We start from the raw sequence: 22,104 nt of genomic DNA, 5'->3' as shown, positions 1-22,104 counted from the left end.
ACTGACACGGCCTGCAACGAAAACATGCGGTCTCTCCTTCACTGCAGCCGAGGTGAGTAAGACATTTAAACGTGTTAACCCTCGCAAGGCTGCAGGCCCAGACGGCATCCCCAGCCGCGCCCTCAGAGCATGCGCAGACCAGCTGGCCGGTGTGTTTACGGACATATTCAATCAATCCCTATACCAGTCTGCTGTTCCCACATGCTTCAAGAGGGCCACCATTGTTCCTGTTCCCAAGAAAGCTAAGGTAACTGAGCTAAACGACTACCGCCCCGTAGCACTCACATCCGTCATCATGAAGTGCTTTGAGAGACTAGTCAAGGACCATATCACCTCCACCCTACCTGACACCCTAGACCCACTCCAATTTGCTTACCGCCCAAATAGGTCCACAGACGATGCAATCTCAACCACACTGCACACTGCCCTAACCCATCTGGACAAGAGGAATACCTATGTGAGAATGCTGTTCATCGACTACAGCTCGGCATTCAACACCATAGTACCCTCCAAGCTCGTCATCAAGCTCGAGACCCTGGGTCTCGACCCCGCCCTGTGCAACTGGGTACTGGACTTCCTGACGGGCCGCCCCCAGGTGGTGAGGGTAGGCAACAACATCTCCTCCCCGCTGATCCTCAACACTGGGGCCCCACAAGGTGCGTTCTGAGCCCTCTCCTGTACTCCCTGTTCACCCACGACTGCGTGGCCACGCACGCCTCCAACTCAATCATCAAGTTTGCGGACGACACAACAGTGGTAGGCTTGATTACCAACAACGACGAGACGGCCTACAGGGAGGAGGTGAGGGCCCTCGGAGTGTGGTGTCAGGAAAATAACCTCACACTCAACGTCAACAAAACTAAGGAGATGATTGTGGACTTCAGGAAACAGCAGAGGGAACACCCCCCTATCCACATCGATGGAACAGTAGTGGAGAGGGTAGCAAGTTTTAAGTTCCTCGGCATACACATCACAGACAAACTGAATTGGTCCACTCACACAGACAGCATCGTGAAGAAGGCGCAGCAGCGCCTCTTCAACCTCAGGAGGCTGAAGAAATTCGGCTTGTCACCAAAAGCACTCACAAACTTCTACAGATGCACAATCGAGAGCATCCTGGCGGGCTGTATCACCGCCTGGTATGGCAACTGCACCGCCCTCAACCGTAAGGCTCTCCAGAGGGTAGTGAGGTCTGCACAACGCATCACCGGGGGCAAACTACCTGCCCTCCAGGACATCTACACCACCCGATGTCACAGGAAGGCCATAAAGATCATCAAGGACATCAACCACCCGAGCCACTGCCTGTTCACCCCGCTATCATCCAGAAGGCGAGGTCAGTACAGGTGCATCAAAGCTGGGACCGAGAGACTGAAAAACAGCTTCTATCTCAAGGCCATCAGACTGTTAAACAGCCACCACTAACACTGAGTGGCTGCTGCCAACACACTGACACTGACTCAACTCCAGCCACTTTAATAATGGGAATTGATGGGAAATGATGTAAATATATCACTAGCCACTTTAAACAATGCTACCTTATATAATGTTACTTACCCTACATTATTCATCTCATATGCATACGTATATACTGTACTCTATATCATCGACTGTATCCTTATGTAATACATGTTTCACTAGCCACTTTAAACTATGCCACTTTGTTTACATACTCATCTCATTTGTACATACTGTACTCGATACCATCTACTGTATCTTGCCTATGCTGCTCTGTACCATCACTCATTCATATATCCTTATGTACATATTCTTTATCCCCTTACACTGTGTACAAGACAGTAGTTTTGGAATTGTTAGTTAGATTACTTGTTATTACTGCATTGTCGGAACTAGAAGCACAAGCATTTCGCTACACTCGCATTAACATCTGCTAACCATGTGTATGTGACAAATAAAATTTGATTTGATTTTGATTTGATGTCCATGTCTGTATATGTAAAGTATCAGCAGGGTCTTTCTCTCTCAGGATGTAGAATGTATATTATCTCTCAGGATGTAGAATGTACATGTCTGTATATGTAAAGTATCAGCAGGGTCTTTATCTCTCAGGATGTAGAATGTACATTATCTCTCAGGATGTAGAATGTACATGTCTGTATATGTAAAGTATCAGCAGGGTCTTTATCTCTCTGGATGTAGAATGTATATTATCTCTCAGGATGTAGAATGTATATTATCTCTCAGGATGTAGAATGTATATTATCTCTCAGGATGTAGAATGTATATTATCTCTCAGGATGTAGAATGTACATGTCTGTATATGTAAAGTATCAGCAGGGTCTTTATCTCTCTGGATGTAGAATGTATATTATCTCTCAGGATGTAGAATGTATATTATCTCTCAGGATGTAGAATGTACATGTAGAATGTATATTATCTGGATGTATATGTATATGTAGTATCAGCAGGGTCTTTATCTCTCAGGATGTAGAATGTATATTATCTCTCAGGATGTAGAATGTATATTATCTCTCAGGATGTAGAATGTACATGTCTGTATATGTAAAGTATCAGCAGGGTCTTTATCTCTCAGGATGTAGAATGTATATTATCTCTCAGGATGTAGAATGTATATTATCTCTCAGGATGTAGAATGTACATGTCTGTATATGTAAAGTATCAGCAGGGTCTTTATCTCTCAGGATGTAGAATGTACATGTCTGTATATGTAAAGTATCAGCAGGGTCTTTATCTCTGGATGTAGAATGTACATGTATGTATATGTAAAGTATCAGCAGGATCTTTATCTCTCAGGATGTAGAATGTACATGTCTGTATATGTAAAGTATCAGCAGGGTCTTTATCTCTCAGGATGTAGAATGTATATTATCTCTCAGGATGTAGAATGTATATTATCTCTCAGGATGTAGAATGTATATTATCTCTCAGGATGTAGAATGTATATTATCTCTCAGGATATAGAATGTATATTATCTCTCAGGATGTAGAATGTATATTATCTCTCAGGATGTAGAATGTATATTATCTCTCAGGATGTAGAATGTATATTATCTCTCAGGATGTAGAATGTATATTATCTCTCAGGATGTAGAATGTACATGTCTGTATATGTAAAGTATCAGCAGGGTCTTTATCTCTCAGGATGTAGAATGTATATTATCTCTCAGGATGTAGAATGTATATTATCTCTCTGGATGTAGAATGTACATGTCTGTATATGTAAAGTATCAGCAGGGTCTTTATCTCTCAGGATGTAGAATGTATATTATCTCTCAGGATGTAGAATGTATATTATCTCTCTGGATGTAGAATGTACATGTCTGTATATGTAAAGTATCAGCAGGATCTTTATCTCTCAGGATGTAGAATGTACATGTCTGTATATGTAAAGTATCAGCAGGGTCTTTCTCTCTCAGGATGTAGAATGTATATTATCTCTCTGGATGTAGAATGTACATGTCTGTATATGTAAAGTATCAGCAGGGTCTTTATCTCTCAGGATGTAGAATGTATATTATCTCTCAGGATGTAGAATGTATATTATCTCTCAGGATGTAGAATGTACATTATCTCTCAGGATGTAGAATGTATATTATCTCTCTGGATGTAGAATGTACATGTCTGTATATGTAAAGTATCAGCAGGGTCTTTATCTCCCAGGATGTAGAATGTATATTATCTCTCAGGATGTAGAATGTATATTATCTCTCAGGATGTAGAATGTATATTATCTCTCTGGATGTAGAATGTACATGTCTGTATATGTAAAGTATCAGCAGGGTCTTTATCTCCCAGGATGTAGAATGTATATTATCTTCCAGGATGTAGAATGTATATTATCTCTCAGGATGTAGAATGTATATTATCTCTCAGGATGTAGAATGTACATGTCTGTATATGTAAAGCATCAGCAGGGTCTTTATCTCCCAGGATGTAGAATGTATTTTATCTCTCTGGATGTAGAATGTCCATGTCTGTATATGTAAAGTATCAGCAGGCTTTATCTCTCAGGATGTAGAATGTACATGTCTGTATATGTAAAGTATCAGCAGGGTCTTTCTCTCTCAGGATGTAGAATGTATATTATCTCTCTGGATGTAGAATGTACATGTCTGTATATGTAAAGTATCAGCAGGGTCTTTATCTCTCAGGATGTAGAATGTATATTATCTCTCAGGATGTAGAATGTATATTATCTCTCTGGATGTAGAATGTACATGTCTGTATATGTAAAGTATCAGCAGGGTCTTTATCTCTCAGGATGTAGAATGTATATTATCTCTCAGGATGTAGAATGTATATTATCTCTCAGGATGTAGAATGTACATTATCTCTCAGGATGTAGAATGTACATGTCTGTATATGTAAAGTATCAGCAGGGTCTTTATCTCTCAGGATGTAGAATGTATATTATCTCTCAGGATGTAGAATGTATATTATCTCTCAGGATGTAGAATGTATATTATCTCTCAGGATGTAGAATGTACATTATCTCTCTGGATGTAGAATCTACATGTCTGTATATGTAAAGTATCAGCAGGGTCTTTATCTCTCAGGATGTAGAATGTATATTGTCTCTCAGGATGTAGAATGTATATTATCTCTCAGGATGTAGAATGTATATTATCTCTCTGGATGTAGAATGTACATGTCTGTATATGTAAAGTATCAGCAGGGTCTTTATCTCCCAGGATGTAGAATGTATATTATCTCCCAGGATGTAGAATGTATATTATCTCTCAGGATGTAGAATGTATATTATCTCTCAGGATGTAGAATGTACATTATCTCTCAGGATGTAGAATGTACATGTCTGTATATGTAAAGTATCAGCAGGGTCTTTATCTCCCAGGATGTAGAATGTATATTATCTCTCTGGATGTAGAATGTATATTATCTCTCAGGATGTAGAATGTATATTATCTCTCAGGATGTAGAATGTACATGTCTGTATATGTAAAGTATCAGCAGGGTCTTTATCTCCCAGGATGTAGAATGTATATTATCTCTCAGGATGTAGAATGTCCATGTCTGTATATGTAAAGTATCAGCAGGCTTTATCTCTCAGGATGTAGAATGTATATTATCTCTCAGGATGTAGAATGTATATTATCTCTCAGGATGTAGAATGTATATTATCTCTCAGGATGTAGAATGTACATGTCTGTATATGTAAAGTATCAGCAGGGTCTTTCTCTCTCAGGATGTAGAATGTATATTATCTCTCAGGATGTAGAATGTATATTATCTCTCAGGATGTAGAATGTACATGTCTGTATATGTAAAGTATCAGCAGGGTCTTTATCTCTCAGGATGTAGAATGTATATTATCTCTCAGGATGTAGAATGTACATGTCTGTATATGTAAAGTATCAGCAGGGTCTTTCTCTCTCAGGATGTAGAATGTATATTATCTCTCTGGATGTAGAATGTACATGTCTGTATATGTAAAGTATCAGCAGGGTCTTTATCTCTCAGGATGTAGAATGTATATTATCTCTCAGGATGTAGAATGTATATTATCTCTCAGGATGTAGAATGTACATTATCTCTCAGGATGTAGAATGTATATTATCTCTCAGGATGTAGAATGTATATTATCTCTCAGGATGTAGAATGTATATTATCTCTCAGGATGTAGAATGTATATTATCTCTCAGGATGTAGAATGTATATTATCTCTCAGGATGTAGAATGTATATTATCTCTCAGGATGTAGAATGTATATTATCTCTCAGGATGTAGAATGTCCATGTCTGTATATGTAAAGTATCAGCAGGGTCTTTATCTCTCAGGATGTAGAATGTACATGTCTGTATATGTAAAGTATCAGCAGGGTCTTTCTCTCTCAGGATGTAGAATGTATATTATCTCTCAGGATGTAGAATGTATATTATCTCTCAGGATGTAGAATGTATATTATCTCTCTGGATGTAGAATGTACATGTCTGTATATGTAAAGTATCAGCAGGCTTTATCTCTCAGGATGTAGAATGTACATGTCTGTATATGTAAAGTATCAGCAGGGTCTTTATCTCTGGATGTAGAATGTATATTATCTCTCTGGATGTAGAATGTACATGTCTGTATATGTAAAGTATCAGCAGGGTCTTTATCTCTCAGGATGTAGAATGTATATTATCTCTCAGGATGTAGAATGTATATTATCTCTCAGGATGTAGAATGTATATTATCTCTCAGGATGTAGAATGTACATGTCTGTATATGTAAAGTATCAGCAGGGTCTTTCTCTCTCAGGATGTAGAATGTATATTATCTCTCAGGATGTAGAATGTACATGTCTGTATATGTAAAGTATCAGCAGGGTCTTTATCTCTGGATGTAGAATGTATATTATCTCTCAGGATGTAGAATGTATATTATCTCTCAGGATGTAGAATGTACATGTCTGTATATGTAAAGTATCAGCAGGGTCTTTATCTCTCAGGATGTAGAATGTATATTATCTCTCAGGATGTAGAATGTATATTATCTCTCAGGATGTAGAATGTACATGTCTGTATATGTAAAGTATCAGCAGGGTCTTTATCTCTCAGGATGTAGAATGTACATGTCTGTATATGTAAAGTATCAGCAGGGTCTTTATCTCTCAGGATGTAGAATGTACATGTCTGTATATGTATGTGCAGAATCAGTAAGGACTTCTGAGCGTTTGTGAACAAAAATGTCCCTATATTTGAACTGACATCTTGGGATAGTACTAAACTCCCTCATTTTGTTGGGTCTGGCATTCTGCTGGCCAGGCAGGTGGCAGGAGGAGCTAGGAGCAGTACTACAGTCCAGCATGCCAGCCCATGCTCACTAGGGTCGTATTCAGTAGCGAGCAAGTTACGTTCTGATCTTGTCCAATAAGAACACCGATATTTGGTTGTCCTTTGCAAAACGTTTTGCTACACGGTGTCCCTCCGAACACCACCCAGCCTGCCTCGGCAGGGTAGCCTGGCAGGTAGCCTGGCAGGTAGCCTCGGCAGGTAGCCTCGGCAGGTATCCTGGCAGGTAGCCTCGGCAGGTAGCCTGGCAGGTAGCCTGGCAGGTAGCCTCGGCAGGGAGCCTGACAGGTAGCCTGGCAGGTAGCCTGGCAGGTAGGAGCATTGGGCCAGTAACCAAAAGGTTGCTGGATCGAATCCCTGAGCTGACAAGGTACAAACCTGTGATTCTGCCCCTGAGCAAGGCAGTTAACCCACTGTTCCCCTGAGCAAGGCAGTTAACCCACTGTTCCCCTGAGCAAGGCAGTTAACCCACTGTTCCCCTGAGCAAAGCAGTTAACCCACTGTTCCCCTGAGCAAGGCAGTTAACCCACTGTTTCCCGGGCACCGACGACGTGGATGTCGATTGAGGCAGCCCCCCGCACCTCTCTGATTCAGAGGGTTTGGGTTAAATGCAGAAGACACATTTCATTTGAATGCATTCAGTTGTACAACTGACTAGGTTTCCCCCTTTCCCTTACTGCTGTACTGTGCTGGAACTGAGATGGGTCCATAGGGATTTATAACCAGTCTAAAGCAGCTTGCTGCTCCAGTGCCAAGCTGCAGTCTTCTTCCCTCTCAGCCACTCTGCTCTGGTCAGCAGCGCTGGCATCTTACTATCTCTGTAATGAATTCTGCATGAAGGACGTTTCTCTCCTCACTCTCCTCCCTCTCGATCTACCTTTCTCCCTCCCATCTTAAAACGCTCATATTTCTAACTGCTAGGAGAGAGAGGCTCTCTCAATTATTCAAATGATGTGCCAGCAGCTTGAAGAAAAGTGTGATTTGTTTTTTCTGTAGTGGAACACATCAAGTTGGCAACTATTGGTGCAGTGTGTGTGTGTGTGTGTGTGAGAGCGCAGCTTCAAACATTGCATGCTGGGTTGTCAGAGGGATAGAGGTAGAGTTCAGACCCCCCTCTTGTTAAACAGTAGATAGCCGGTTAGCATCTACCCACCGATATCAAAGCCATTTTAGCATCTAGTCTAACTGTTTGCCGTATAAGCACCCAGAGGGGAAAAGCTAGGCTACATATTGTTCTTGGCCTCACAGGAGAATGTATCCATGTGGTGGAAGGAGCTGTATCTGTTAGAGCAACATATTAGATAAGATAGCAAATGGCACTCAACACTGCTTCTGTTTGTCTCTTCTGTCTCAGGGCTCCTTCAAAAAAAAAATGAACCAGTATTCAATTGTTTTCTGAGGTAAATGAAAAAAGCACAGAGTTCCCATTGTGTTTTCACCAACAACAAAAAAACAGTTTTCTGTTTTAATGTGAAACATGCGTTCTCACAGTGAAGAGTAGTTCTGTCTTCGCCTTGAAATGGCTGGACTGTGAATGCTTATACACAGGCCCCTAGGTTAGTGTAGAGGTCTTTCAGTAGTGTAGATATCAGTCACCAGAGTGCTCTCTCCATCCCCCCTCTCCCTACTGACCAGCCGTGTTTGATAAACAATCCAGACTTCACATGTCTGTGTTATGGAGGTGGAGATGAAAGGGGGAGTGATGTATGTTACCAGATGTCTATCCCTTCTCTCTCTCTCTCTCTCTCTCTCTCTCTCTCTCTCTCTCTCTCTCTCTCTCTCTCTCGACAGATGTGTTGTGACAGTCCTATCCTATATACAGTGGGGCAAAAAAGTATTTAGTCAGCCACCAATTGTGCAAGTTCTCCCTCTTAAAAAGATGAGAGAGGCCTGTAATTTTCATCATATGTACACTTCAACTATGACAGACAAAATGAGGGGGGAAAAATCCAGAAAATCACATTGTAGGATTTGTTATGAATTTATTTGCAAATTATGGTGGAAAATAAGTATTTGGTCACCTACAAACAAGCAAGATTTCTGGCTCTCACAGACCGGTAACTTCTTCTTTAAGAGGCTCCTCTGTCCTCCACTCGTTACCTGTATTAATGGCACCTGTTTGAACTTGTTATCAGTGTAAAAGACACTGAGTGATAATCAGAATAGGTGGGTGGATAAAGACTGTACGGGCTCTTTAATTGCTCATAAAGTTGTTCTGCTTGAATCATGAATTTATTTATATAGCCCTTCTTACGTCAGTCGATATCTCAAAGTGCTGCACAGAAACCCAGCCTAAAACCCCAAACAGCAAGCAATGCAGTACAGTAGCATATGGAACAACAGTAGTTCAGGGAAAGTGATTTTGTTTTCCTAAACATTTTTAATTAAACACTCCAGCAAAGATGTGTATGGTGTGCATAGATTTGCACTTCTGTTATTTGACACCTTCAACTGTGAACCTCACGCACTGTACGCAACACACACCTAACAGAACAAAAACAGCTTGGATCCCCTTGTCACTGGAGTGCAGAACAGATTTAAATCACTTGTTTTATATTCACATTACAGTTCAGTATGGGGGAGTTTGACACTCCTCTGTTTTCATCTTGCTATGTGGTGCCAGAGATCGCCCACACAAACAGTTTCCAAAGTGCTTGGCAGATTTTTATTTTGAGAGAGAGAGAGAGAGAGAGAACATTAATTTACTATGTGCCTTTAAAAAAGAAAAAGAGGATTCACTGGTATGTGCTCAATAGCTCTGGAGTCCATGTTACTGACAGTGTGGTGGCAGTGTATGTGTCCATTCTCAGAAAGTATCCAGTGTGTGACAACATTCCCAGAAAGGACACCAGAACCCTCCAAGCCTGCCAGGATGACCTCGACGCTTTAGCAGTGATAACGGCACTTCAGCAATCCCCTTACTGGCCCTGGGCGTAGGTCGTTTTGTATGCGCCAGGGTAGATATGTACTGTAGCGATGTAGGGAGATAGAAACCATTATCTTTCTTCCCCTCTTTTTCTCCCTCCCTTCCTCTTCTCTCCCGGCTGTCCTGCGATATGCCTGCTCTACATGATCGTTCTGGGTATACGACTCACCACAGGAGTTGAACATGAGTCTCCTTAATGAAAGCTGTTTCATCAAAACGCTGTCTAAACTCTTCTCTGCCTCTCTTGGCTCTCCCTTGATTTCTGATCTCCCTCTCCCTGGGCCTCACCCACTGTCTTCCTCATCTCTCTCTCTCCCTGTCCCTCTTTCCCTCCCTCCCTCTTATTTGCTCCTTCTCCCTCCCTCTCTTCTGATGTATTGAATAGGGGCTGTTGTGTGTTTGTGTTTGGGTGTGGAATGTCGTGAGTGGGGATAGCAGTGACTTGATGCTGAAGTCAGTGTCCCTCTTTCTCTCTCTCTTGCTCGCTTTCTCATTCTCTCTCTTATTCTCTCTCCTTCTCTCTCTTGTTCCCTAATCTCTTTGTAAAGTAAACAAACGGCTGCATTGTGACAGTGGACCTCAAACTCAACCACTCTGATCTCCCGTCTGCTGCTCCTCAGAGGAGTGTATCAACACAAGCCACCATTTGTCTGTCTCTCTGGTTCCTCTCATTGGTACGGGGACCGTTGCCGTGCGACGTAGTTGCCGTGGCAATGTCGGTGGTTCTGGGATGGGTTAGGGCTTTTTGTGAGTAGTGTTTGTCTAGCCCGGGCTGTCACTAATGCGGACTAAATCTCTCCGTAGACTGGAGGATCCAACAGAGAGCGTGAAGAGAGGTAAGACATGATGTCACTGAGGCGACTGACTTCAGGCAAAAAATACTGCTTTGGTTTTTTGCCACCTTACTAGGACAAACTGCTGGTGTTTAAGAACAGCTATTGCTTCTGTCGGATTGAATTGTGTTCAAATGTAACTTAAATGATAGAGTCCTAATGGTGTTGCACAGTTTACAATTGAGATTCAGTTACTTGGAGACATGAACGTTGACATGGTATTTATAACATGTCTGTGAGTGTAGTTTGAGGGTAAACTACTGTGGGTAGACATGTCTTCATTATGTTGAGTGATGTCATTTTGACTACTGTTGAGGTCTACTGTGTGTAATGTGGTTGGGTATAGGTCTAGTTTGTGTAAATGAGTATAGTTTTGAAGCAATGCTAATAGCATGCCCAGTGTTATGCCGCGTGTGGTTACCCTACAGTTTTAATGTTTTGGGGGTTTTTTTTGCTGACAATTGGGTGACATCAGTCTAGTGTGTTTGTATATTTGGATACAAAATGGCGTGTCTATGACAGCACACACACAGGCTCCATTTAGAACTTACCAATGTTTTATTTCACTTTCTGCCTTTATTCAGTAGGTATTTATTTTTGTTCACTTTTTACATTCTATTCATTTCAAGGCATGAATTGACATGGCCTCGGTGCCCTTTGCGATTGCCTTCTAGATCCCTTTTTCCCCCCAATCATAACTATGTATGTAATGCAGTAAGGTGATTAGAGGCCGCACTCTCAGCCTGGTCGTCACCAGGTTTGGCCTTGGGACGTGTTGATTGGCTGTACACAGGCAGGCTGAGAGGCGGATGAATTAAGTGAAGTGTGAGGCTCTGTGAGTTCAAGAACAAAGGACAGGAAATGACTTCTCCTCCAACCAGGCTTTCCATTAGAACTGTGCAGCTTCAGTACCTTTGCAGATACTGTGCCTTGCAAAAGTATTCGTTCCTCCTTGCCGTTTTTCCTATTGTGTTGCATTAAAACCTGTAATTTAAATGGATTTTTATATGGATTTCATGTCATGGACATGCACAAGATAATCCAAATTGGTGAAGTGAAATGAAAAAAATTATTTGTAAAAAAAAATGGTAAAGTGGTGCGTGCATATCTATTCACCCCCTTTGCTATGAAGCCCCTGAATAAGATCTGGTGCAACCAATTACCTTCAGAAGTCCCATAATTAGTTAGATTGCACACAGGTGGACTTTAGGTGTCACATGATCTGTCACATGATCTCAGTGTGTCTATATACACCTGTTCTGAAAGGCCCCAGAGTCTGCAACACCACTAAGCGATGGGCACCACCAAGCAAGCGGCACCATGAAGACCAAGGAGCTCTCCAAACAGGTCAGGGACAAAGTTGTGGAGAAGTACAGATCAGAGTTGGGTTATATAAAAAAAATATCCAAAACTTTGAACATCCCACAGAGCACCAAATTAAATCCATTATTTTTTAAAATTGAAAGAATATGGCACCACAAGAAACCTGCCAAGAGAGGGCCACCCACCAAAACTCTGACCAGGCAAGGAGGGCATTAATCAGAGAGGCAACAAAGAGACCAAAGATAACCCTGAAGGAGCTGCAAAGCTCCACAGTGGAGATTGGAGGATCTGTCCATAGGACCACTTTAAGCTGTACACTCCACAGAGCTGGGCTTTAAGCAAGAGTGGCCAGAAAAAAGACATTGCTTAAAGAAAAGAAAAAAAGCAAGCACATTTGGTGTTTGCCAAAAGGCATGTGGGAGACTCCCCAAACGTATGGAAGAAGGTACTCTGGTCAGGTGAGACTAAAATTTAGCTTTTTGGTAGAGGTCGACCGACTAATTAGGGCCGATTTATCAAGTGTTCATAACAATTGGTAATCAGCATTTTTGGATGCCGATTTACATAGCATTCCACGAGGAAATTGCGTGGCAGGCTGACCACCTGTTACGCGAGTGCAGCAAGGAACCAAGGTAAGTTTACCAAGGTAAAAAAAACAATCTTCACATAATCACTAGTTAACTACACACGGTTGATGATATTACTAGGTTAACTAGCTTGTCCTGCGTTGCATATAATCAACCTGTTAGTTTATCATCGAATCACAGCCTACTTCGCCAAACGGGTGATTTAACAAAGGTGCATTCGCTAAAAAGCACAATCGTTGCACAAATGTATCTAACCATAAACATCAATGCCTTTCTTAAAATCAATACACAGAAGTATATATTTTTAAACCTGCATATTTAGTTCAAATAAATGTATGTTAGCAGGAAATATTAACTATGGAAATTGTGTCACTTCTCTTGCATTCATTGCACGCAGAGTAAGTGTATATGCAACAGTTTGGGCCACCTGGCTCGTTGCGAACTAATTTGCCAGAACTTTACATAATTATGACAACATTGAAGGTTGTGCAATGTAACAGCAATATTTAGACTTGGGGATGCCACCCATTTGATAAAAAACGTAACGGTTCTGTATTTCACTGAAAGAATAAACGTTTTGTTTTCTAAATTATAGTTTACGGATTTTACCATATTAATGAACTAAGGCTCGTATTTATGTCTTTATTATATTATAATTAAGTCTATGATTTGATATTTGATAGAGCAGTCTGACTGAGCGTTGGTAGGCAGCAGCAGGCTCGTAAGCATCCATTCAAACTTTACTGAGTTTGCCAGCAGCTCTTAGCAATGCTTGATCACAGCGCTGTTTATGACTTCAAGCCTATCAGCTCCTGAGATTAGTCTGGCAATACTAAAGTGCCTATTAGAACATCCAATAGTCAAAGTTTTATGAAATACAAATGGTATAGAGAGAAATTGTCGGATGTGTCATAATTCCTATAATAACTGCAATCTAGTATTTCCTTACTGGGAATATTGAAGAACTGGGAATATTGAACCACCAGATTTCATATTGTCTGAGCAAGGAACTTAAACGTTAGCTTTTTTACATGGCACATATTGCACTTTTATTTTCTTCTCCAACACTTTGTTTTTTTTATGTATTATATTAAGTTAAAATAAGTGTTCATTGTTCATTCAGTATTGTTGAAATTGTCATTATTTCAAATATTTAAAAATAGTCTGATTAATCGGTATCGGCTTTTTTTGGTCCTCCAATAATCAGTATCGGCATTGAAAAATCATAATCAGTCAACCTCTACTTTTTGGCCATCAAGGAAAATGCTATGTCTTTGCGCAAACCCAACACCTCTCATCACCCCGAGAACACCATCCCCACAGTGAAGCATGGTGGGGCCAACATCATGCGGTGGGGATGTTTTTCATCAGCAGGGACTGGGAAACTGGTCAGAATTGAAGGAATGATGGATGGTGCTAAATACAGGGAAATTCTTGAGGGAAACCTGTTTCAAAGGTTCACCTTCCAGCAGGACAATGACCATAAGCATACTGCTAAAGCAACACACTAATGGTTTAAGGGGAAACATTTAAATGTCTTGGAATGGCCTAGTCAAAGCTCAGAACTCAATCCAATTGAGAATCTGTGGTATGACTTAAAGATTGCTGTACACCAGCGTAACCCATCCAACTTGAAGGAGCGGGATCAGTTTTGCCTTGAAGAAAGGGCAAAAATCCCAGTGGCTAGATATGCCAAGCTTATAGAGATATACCCCAAGAGGCTTGCAGCTGTAATTGCTGAAAAGGGTGGCTCTACAAAGTATTGACTTTGGGGGGGTGAATAGTTATGCACGCTCAAGTTTTCATTTTTTTTGTATTTCTTCTTGTTTGTTTCAACATAAAAAATATTTAGCATCTTCAAAGTGGTAGGCATCTTGTGTAAATCAAATGATACAAACCCCCCAAAAATATATTTTAATTCCAGGTTGTAAGGCAGCAAAATAGGTCAAATGCAAAGGGGGTGAAAAACTTTCGCAAGCCACTGTAGGAACCAGGAACGAGTGTTAACTTGGAGGGAGAGAGGAGCACTAGCAGAATAGCACTACTTGTTATAAAGACAAGTCCTGGACTAGAAACCACTAGACCCTAAAAGAGAGAATCATAATATTTATAGTCTATTGTCATGCGTTGTTTACAGTCATCCAGACTCATTCTTTGACAGGAGTTGTGATGAATACAGACAGATACTTTACAGATAGACGACACAAGAAGACACATAGTTGTGTTAACTGCCTGGGCGGCAGGTAGCCTCGTGGTTAGAGCGTTGGACTTGTAACCGAAAGGTTGCAAGATCGAATCCCCGAGCTGACAAGGTAAAAATGTGTCGTTCTGCCCCTGAACAAGGCTGTTATTGTAAATAAGAATTTGTTCTTAACTGACTTGCCTAGTTAAATAAAGATAAAATAAAAACAACTAGAGGGATGTGATCATAAAGTCTGTTGTTTTTGATGATGCTGTTGTCCAGAAGACAGGCTCTGAGTCTGATTGGATGAAAGCATGATCCTTGGTTCATTCTTTTATAGACTTGATCAACACTTGAATCATCGTGGACAGATGGGTTATATACAGATTGACAACATGTCAATGTGAGACCAGTTCTCTCCTTTGTTCTTTCAGTGACATTTTCCAGTGTTTTTCCGAAGCCTACTGTCTGATTAATACGTTTTCAGCAGGGAAAATTACACCTTTCTATTCTGACACTGTTTTGACCTCTGTGAGGGATGGATGGAGAGAAAGAGAGGGACACAGCAGTTTGACGGGTATTAGAGAGCAGGAGTGAAAGGGAAAGCGGAGAACTGGGTAATTTCCACTCAGGCAAAGCGCTAGACCGGTGGGGACATTTTAATCGCAGCGGGAGAGAGAAATGACCTGCCGTTCTACGCAGCTGTCGCCACAGGGCACTGTCATGTGAAGAGGAAGCGGTTGAGACTGGCAGAGGAGGATGAGGGAGGGGTGAAAGTTCAAGGAGGTAGGGCGTCTAACCAGGAAAAAAGAGGAGTAGGAGTGGACAGGGGGAGGAGGATGGGGGGACTCAGGGATGTATGTTTTCCTCAAGTAGCCCTGTAGCCTTAAGGAAGGGGCTTGTCCAGGAGTGTTCTGTAGGCACGAGGAGTCGCAGCAGTCCAAGCAACACAACAAACACAATAATTCTGAACGAGCCTCCAACCCCTTACAAACACGGAGTCACGGATGCCTGTGCCATTCCCCGAGCATGAAAGAGTCTAATTGTGTTTAGCTTAAGCGCTGCCCCTGTTGAATACTAATATGGCCGCTGGGGGGTTCAGTGTGTGTTACTGCTGCCAACACTGGGTTTTACTATGGGAAGACTCAATCCCATTTACCCAGAATTCCATTCCACTGAACCCTGGAAAAATGCAGTGTTTTTTTCCAGACAGTGTCCCCTGCTGTCCCTTCTCCCACTCTGTTTGCCATTGTCAGCCCATGCCTTTCACTGTGACAGACAGTTAAACACCACCCTGTCATAAGAATTCCGGCCGGCTCGATAAGAGCGGTGTTTGTTCGGGACATATTGGAATTCCGGACGAGCCCAGGGAGGAAGTGGGGAATAATCAAAGTGGAATACTTCCTGTCGGAATACTGACTGAAAAAGTGAAAAAAAAAGAGAAAGGAAAAATAAAATGATTCAAACTAAAACCACCCTTCTCTTGGGACCTTGTACTTGAGTGGAGGCAAAGTAGCACATCTCATTGGTGGAGAGGGTTGAAAAGCTGTATGGTGGTTGCTGCTCTGCCATTCTGGTGAATGGAGAGAATTATGTCATGTCTCACACCAGCTCAGTAAACATAGTAGCACACAGAGTATCTACAATAGCCTCTCACTAAGAACACAGTATTGTGTTCTTTCTTTGTGCTGTGTGTGGAGCAATGTATTTATTCTCACATTAACTTGGTCTGCAAGTTGCCTCAATCTGTGTACAAATAGGTTTACAGAACACTATCTCAGTGTTTTGTTTATTCTCAATCTCAGCGTGAGTCCAATGTGTCTGAGGCACACACACACACACACACACACACAACTTGTTTTTCTTATGTGTATTTGGCTGGTGGCTCAGTGCAGGTACATCAAAGCAGATGAAATGCCAATTTGTCCGTCGCCTGGAAAGATTCATTCTCTTTTTCCATCAGGACTTGACCAGATCCAAGTGTACCAGAATATTTTCACATCAGGAGGGATGCTTTAGTACCAGCCTTTTGCTATTAGAAAACCTCAGATACACAGTCTATTCTGGCTGACCACATTCATACCACATTCATACCAAGAACACACACACACACGTATATTCTGTGCCAGCTTTGTTAATGTGTTTTCCTGTATTTTGAGCTTCCCATTGGCTGCTGAATCAGGAAGTGGCAGTGTGTGTGTGTGTGTGGAGTGACTGTTTGTCAGACCTTTACATTCGACCGGTCAGATCATACAGTCATAATCTGATGAGGAAACCAATGGTTGTAAATGGAGGAGGTGTGTGTTCGGCGCGCTCAGCATCCTGGTCACGCGTGACAGTTTCTCGTTAATCGTCCGTCTGGGGCATAATAGCTGACGTGCACACGCACCGCTTCTGTCACAGTGACGTCCCTCTGACACTGGTCTCCATTTTGAGCTCAGTGGCTCAACACAACGGCACACACACACACACACACACACACACACAGCCTCTTAGTTGTGTATGATACACCCCACCCCTGGTGAGTCCTGCTGGTTCCACCAGTGTGGGCTACAGTAGGCCAGGCTTTAACCTTTGACCCCTGGCTCATTGTGGGGCCAGATAACTGAACCACTTAGTGTTTGATAGTAGTGAAAAGGTACAGCACGACCATTTCCAGTCTGTATTGGTCTTCACTGAGCCTACTGGGACCACAATACAAAGGTTGACATGTTGACATTTTGAACTCTTGTCCTTTTTCTTCCTTCGATCTTTTCTCTCTCCTCCCCCCTCTGTTTTCTCTGGCAGCGTCTGGTACAGAGCAGGATGCTGTGCTGAGGCTTGAGCAGGAGAGGGCTGAGATCGTCTCCAAATATGACAAGGTAAGAACCCCTCCGCTAATGAAGGACAGTATGTCCCCTGCAGTATTGAATGTTTGTCTGTCACTACCAGACAGACGCTGGGATAACAATATTTCTAGCAGGTTTCCAGAGATGTGTGCTTTGCTTTCTTGTCATTTGTCAGTCTGAGGGTGAAAAGTGTCCATCCATCCATCCATCCATCCACACCATTGTGTGTGTTTGTGGCACCTCTTTCCATTGCCTGTGGCATCATCACTATAGCCAGCCGCTGGGACTGGTTTATAAATTAGCCTTTTTAATTTAGTCCAGCGGGCAGGATAATCAAGCCCACTCGTTAAGAGAGGAGCAATGAGGGAGGGATGGAGTGGAGGAGAGAGGCGGGCACTCTGACACAGAGTTTAATTTTGTTTTGATGTTTGACCCTGATCACAAGAGGAGTCCATTTTCTCTCGTTGGCGAGGCGGAACGAGTCCAATCAAAACCAATTCAGTTTCATAATGACAGTGTCGGGGGGGGGGGGGACTCTGTTATCAAAACACCAAGACAAAGATGGAGTTCATGCTCTCACTACAGACCTCAACGTTTTCTATCAATGGAGTTTCATTCAAGGGTGATGGAGTATGGTATATCCCTCTGGTTTCCTTTGACAGGAGAATACTGGAAGAAACATTCTATACACACTCCAACTGTGACAGAGTCAATCATAGACACCAGCAACATGGAAAGCTTGACAAAGTCAAACACGGAGCAGAATCATGGTCCAATTCTGCCATGACATTGATTTTACACAGCTGTCTTGTGCGACCCTGTGTCTATACGCAGATACCACATGACACGGGCTTTAGACACAGTCTGTGTCTCCACTGACATCTCTTCCAGGCTCTGTGCGTGTTCGGCCTGATGTCGGATGTAAGAACAATCTATCCATCCCAGATGTCTTTTTGGTGTATTTATATTCATTTTCCCCTGTTTCTGCTGCGCGAGGGAGCTGGGTTAAGTTAGGACAGGATTTCCAGTAAAGAGAGGGAAGGAGAACTGGAGGGAGAGATGTATTTAGACATCCAGCTGGTCTTCAGACTAGCCTTGCAGACCTCAGCCAATGCTGGACATTGTTTAGCTCGCTCATTTTGTTTTCTTCTTCCCTCACTTCATCACCTCTTTTGCCCTCTTTTAAAAAAATTAAAAAACCTTTTTATTTAACTAGGCAAGTCAGTTAAGAACAAGTTCTTATTTACGTACCGGGGAACAGTGGGTTAACAGCCTTGTTCGGGGGCAGAATGACAGATTTTTACCTTGTCAGCTCAGGGGTTCGATCCAGCAGCCTTTGGGTTACTGGCCCAACTCTCTAACCACGAGGCTACCTGCCGCCCTCTATTTCACTTTTCCTCTCTTTCTTTCCCTTGTATTTGTTTCTCTATACAATCCTTCCGTATCCCCCTCCGTCTTCACAATTTATTTTCATTTTCTCATTATTTTCCCCTTTGCTGTCATGCATTCTCCACTCCCATTTTCTCATTATTTTCCCCTTTGCTGTCATGCATTCTCCACTCCCATTTTCTCATTATTTTCCCCTTTGCTGTCATGCATTCTCCACTCCCATTTTCTCATTATTTTCCCCTTTGCTGTCATGCATTCTCCACTCCCATTTTCTCATTATTTTCCCCTTTGCTGTCATGCATTCTCCACTCCCATTTTCTCATTATTTTCCCCTTTGCTGTCATGCATTCTCCACTCCCATTTTCTCATTATTTTCTCCTTTGCTGTCATGTATTCTCCACTCCAATTTTCTCATTATTTTCTCCTTTGCTGTCATGTATTCTCCACTCCAATTTTCTCATTATTTTCCCCTTTGCTGTCATGTATTCTCCACTCCCATTTTCTCATTATTTTCCCCTTTGCTGTCATGTATTCTCCACTCCAATTTTCTCATTATTTTCTCCTTTGCTGTCATGTATTCTCCACTCCAATTTTCTCATTATTTTCCCCTTTGCTGTCATGTATTCTCCACTCCCATTTTCTCATTATTTTCCCCTTTGCTGTCATGCATTCTCCACTCCCATTTTCTCATTATTTTCCCCTTTGCTGTCATGCATTCTCCACTCCCATTTTCTCATTATTTTCCCCTTTGCTGTCATGCATTCTCCACTCCCATTTTCTCATTATTTTCTCCTTTGCTGTCATGTATTCTCCACTCCCATTTTCTCATTATTTTCCCCTTTGCTGTCATGTATTCTCCACTCCCATTTTCTCATTATTTTCCCCTTTGCTGTCATGCATTCTCCACTCCCATTTTCTCATTATTTTCCCCTTTGCTGTCATGCATTCTCCACTCCAATTTTCTCATTATTTTCCCCTTTGCTGTCATGTATTCTCCACTCCAATTTTCTCATTATTTTCCCCTTTGCTGTCATGTATTCTCCACTCCAATTTTCTCATTATTTTCTCCTTTGCTGTCATGCATTCTCCACTCCCATTTTCTCATTTTCAATGTTAACTTTCTTTCTATTGTCTGAATTCAACAGCCTCTCCTCTGCCTTGAGTCAGGCTGTGACTCAGGGTGCGTCTGCCTAGCTCTTCATTTCACACCTGTTAGCTGCAGGGCTAGGCACTCTAGCACAGCCAAGCATAGCATGTACACACACACACTCACTCTGTAGGGGAGTGGGGAGGACTGGAGTTGCCCATCCCTGCTCCAGACTGTCTGAGGGTAAATATACTGAACAAAAATATAAACGCAACATGCAACAATTTCAAAGATTTTACTGAGTTACAGTTCATATGAGGAAATCAGTCTATTGAAGTAAATTAGGCCCTAATCTATGGATTTCACATGACTGGGAATACATATATGCATCTATTGGTCACAGATCCCATTAAAAATAAGAGTAGGGGCGAGGATCAGAAAACCAGTCAGTATCTGGTGTGACCAACATTTGCCTCATGCAGTGCGACACAGCTCCTTCGCACAGATCAGGCTGTTGATTGTGGCCTGTGGAATGTTGTCTCACTTCTCTTCAATTGCTGTGAGAAGTTTCTGGATATTGGGGAGAACTGGAACACGCTGTCGTACACGTGGATCCAGAGCATCCTAAACATGCTCAATGGGTGACATGTCAGAGTATGAATGCCATGGAAGAACTGGGACAATTTCAGCCTCCAGGAATTATGTACAAATCCTTGCGACATGGGGCCGACATTAGGTGATGGCATCAGCAAACCGCTCGTCCACACAATGCCATAAACATGGTCTGTGGTTGTGAGTCCGGATGGACGTCCTGCCAAATTCTCAAATTACTGTAGAGGCGGCTTATGGTAGAAAAATATACATTCAATTCTCTGGCAACTGCTCTGGTGGACATTCTTGCAGTCAGCATGCCCATTGCACAACTTGAGAAATCTGTGGCATTTTGTTGTGTGATAAAACTGTACATTTTTAGTGGCCTTTTATTGCCCCCAGCACAAGTTGAACCTGTGTAATGTTAATGCTGTTTAGTCAACTTCTTGATATGCCACACCTGTCAGGTGGATGGATTATCTTTTGCAAAGGAGAAATGCTCACTAACAGGGATGTAAACACATTTGTGCACACAATTTGAGAGAAATAAGCTTTCTGTGCGTATGGAAAATGTCTGGGGTCATTTATTTCAGCTCATGAAACATGGGACCAACACTTTACATGTTGCGTTTATATTTCTGTTTGGTATAGAATAACACGGATGTTTCTATCTCTATTGTAATAGTGTCGATGTTTACAATGTGTGTAGCCATCCAGTTCTATATAGGCATCTATATAGGCAAGTAATGAATCTCATTTGTATTCATTCTCATTTGTGCGGCAAGTTTTTAAAATATATATATATATTTTTAAATGTTCCCAAGGATGTTTTTTTTTATAGCACAAATACATTTCAAACGACTTGTTATTCATTGCTTTACCCATGAGGCTCTTTGGTTGCAGGGAAAAGAGGGCGCCACTGTGGAACCCTGGGAGGATGCAAGCTTCCACCTGTACAAAGTTATTGACCGCTTCGGCTTCGTACAGTAAGCGCGCACACACACACACACACACACACACACACACACACACACACACACACCCTTAAGTGATCAATTCATTACACAAGACATGTAAACTTTTTGAAATGTGAATCAGTCACATGCACACCACAATCTTCCCCCTTATTTGTGTTCTGATATTTCACTTCAGTAAGATTCAAAGAACACTAGTTTAAAACAGTACCATTGTCTTGAAGTTGGAGAAAGTGACTCTCTATAGCCTGGTGTGTTGTGGCGTTGGCATGTCCAGCAGTGGGGTTAGATGGCTCTTAAACAACACTGTTCTTAGGCAGTTATAACAGTTATATATAGGCTGGCACATGTGGGCTGGTCTAGGCAGGAAGCTGCAGGGTTAGCCACAATCACAGGGCATCAGTGTGGGAGCTCAGGCCGAGAGTATAGGGGAGAGAGGGATGACGTGCCGGGGCCCAGGGCCAGTCACGGTCTGGAGAGAGATGGGGAGAAGGTTCCAGTCTGGAGAGAGGGAAGGATGGAGAGGTTGAGGCCCTGAGTGAAGGCTATGGTCTGGGAAAGAGAGGGATGGAAAGAGAGCAGATGGGGACTTGGCTGAAGGTTATGGTCTT

The 22,104-nt window shown here is 42.1% G+C and overlaps 1 protein-coding gene across 1 annotated transcript in view; it reads left to right on the top strand.

Moving 5' to 3' along the window:
• LOC139378616 (USP6 N-terminal-like protein) overlaps positions 1-22,104 on the top strand; it is a 44,492-nt gene that overhangs the window by 4,343 nt on the left and 18,045 nt on the right. Inside the window, exons 2-3 of the mRNA XM_071120937.1 lie at positions 17,412-17,485; positions 21,423-21,505. Coding sequence (XP_070977038.1) covers positions 17,412-17,485; positions 21,423-21,505 — 157 coding nt within the window. The remainder of the gene's footprint in view (positions 1-17,411; positions 17,486-21,422; positions 21,506-22,104) is intronic.

This window comes from Oncorhynchus clarkii, chromosome 21 (assembly GCF_045791955.1).
Source record: "Oncorhynchus clarkii lewisi isolate Uvic-CL-2024 chromosome 21, UVic_Ocla_1.0, whole genome shotgun sequence".
Taxonomy (NCBI): Eukaryota; Metazoa; Chordata; class Actinopteri; order Salmoniformes; family Salmonidae; genus Oncorhynchus; species Oncorhynchus clarkii.
Note: the sequence above shows the minus strand (reverse complement) of the source record. Positions and strands in the feature narration are given on the sequence as shown.